The sequence below is a fragment of the Nicotiana sylvestris genome, chromosome 4 (genome assembly GCF_000393655.2).
Source record: "Nicotiana sylvestris chromosome 4, ASM39365v2, whole genome shotgun sequence".
NCBI lineage: Eukaryota > Viridiplantae > Streptophyta > Magnoliopsida > Solanales > Solanaceae > Nicotiana > Nicotiana sylvestris.
In genome coordinates, this window is record NC_091060.1 from 148866483 (window position 1) to 148868338 (window position 1856).

The following is a 1856-nucleotide window of genomic DNA, read 5'->3' on the forward strand; positions in this document are numbered from 1 at the left end:
AGTTCCTTCTTGCTGGTGAGAGACCTCTTGCAGTTGATGTTTAGGCCTTGGCCAATCAGTTTGTGAGATTAGATATTTCGGAGCCCAGTCGAGTCCTAGCTTGTGTGGTTTCTCGGTCTTCCTTATTCGATCGTATCAGAGAGCACCAATATGATGATCCTCATTTGCTTGTCCTTAAGGACAGGTTCTGCATGATGATATAGAGATGTGACTATTGGTGATGACGGGGTATTGAGGATGCAGGGCCAGATATATTTGCCCAATGTAGATGGGCTTCGGGAGTTGATTCTAGAGGAGGCCACAGCTCGCGTTATCATCCGAGTGCCGCGAAGATGTATCAGGATTTGAGGCAGCACTATTGGTGGAGGAGGATGAAGAAAGATATAGTTGGGCTTGCATCTTGGTGTCTCAATTGTCAGCATGTGAAATATGAGCATCAGAGACCGGGTGTCTTGCTTCAGCAAATAAAGGTTCCAGAGTGGAAGTGAGAGCGGATCACCATAATTTCGTAGTTGGACTCCCACAGACTTTGAGGAAATTCGATGATATTTGGGTGATTGTGGATCCTGACCAAGTCCGCGCACTTCGTTCCTGTGTGTACTACCTATTCTTCAGAGCGGTTGGCTGAGATTTATATCCGAGAGATTGTTCGCCTACATGGTATCCCAGTTGCCATCATTTCAGATAGAGGTACTCAGTTTACATCGCAGTTTTGGAGGGCCGTGCAGTGAGAGTTGGGTACTCATGTTGAGTTGAGCACGTCATTTCCCCTTTAGACGAACGGGCAGTCCGAGTGCACTATTCAGATATTGAAGGACATGTTACGTGCTTGTGTCATTGATTTTGGGGGTTCATGGAACCAGTTTCTACAGCTCGCGGAGTTTGCTTACAACTACAGTTATCAGTCGAGTATTCAGATGGATCCGTATGAGGTTTTATATAGGAGGCGGTGTAGATCTCCAGTAGGTTGGTTTGAGCTGGGTGAGGCTAGTTTTTTGGGTACAGACTTGGTGCAGGATACGTTGGTCAAGGTGAAAGTGATTCAGGATCGGCTTTGTACAGCGCAGTTAGGGCAAAAGAGTTATGCTGACAGAAAGGTTCGTGACGTGTCTTATATGGTTGGGGAGAAGGTTCTACTGAAGGTTTCACCCATTAATGGTGTTATGAGATTTGGGAAGAAGGGCAAGCTAAGCCCTCGGTTCATTGGGCCTTTTGAGGTGCTTCGGAGGATTGGAGAGGTGACTTATGAGCTTGCTTCCACCTAGCTTGTCGGGTGTGCATCCAGTATTTCATGTTTCTATGCTCCAGAAGTATATCGGCGATCCGTCTCATGTCTTGAATTTCAGCACGGTGCAGTTAGATAGTGATTTGGCTTATGATATGGAGCCAGTGGCTATTTTGGAGGGGCGGCTCCAAAAGTTGAGATCTAAAGATATAACTTCAGTGAAAGTGCAGTGGACAGGCCAACCCGTAGAGGTGGCTACTTGGGACACCGAGCAGGAGATATGGAGCAGATATCCACACCTATTTGAGGCTTCAGATATATTTCTAGACCCGTTTAAGGATGAACGTTTATTTAAGAAGGGGAGGATGTAATGACCCGGTTAGTCATTTCGAGAGTTATAGCCCCGTTTCCCCATTTCTACTTCTTTTTGTGTTCTTCAGCTATATTATGATATGTTGGGTCAGTTGGTTCGAGTCTGGAGTAGTTTTGGAGAGGGATTGAAATACTTAGTCTCTTTTGTAAAGGCTTAAGTTTGAAAAGTTGACCGGATGTTGACTTATGTGTAAACGATCTCGGATGTGAATTCTAATGATTTTTTAGCTCCGTTAAGTGAATTTGGACTTAGGAGCGC

The 1856-nt window shown here is 45.4% G+C and overlaps 1 protein-coding gene across 1 annotated transcript; it reads left to right on the forward strand.

Moving 5' to 3' along the window:
• The first annotated feature begins 818 nt into the window (after window positions 1-818).
• Window positions 819-1596, forward strand: LOC138890325 (uncharacterized). Its single transcript, XM_070173701.1, has 2 exons — window positions 819-1097; window positions 1309-1596. The coding sequence occupies exons 1-2, from the start codon at window positions 819-821 to the stop codon at window positions 1594-1596; spliced, it is 567 nt and encodes a 188-aa protein (XP_070029802.1).
• Window positions 1597-1856: the final 260 nt, after the last annotated feature.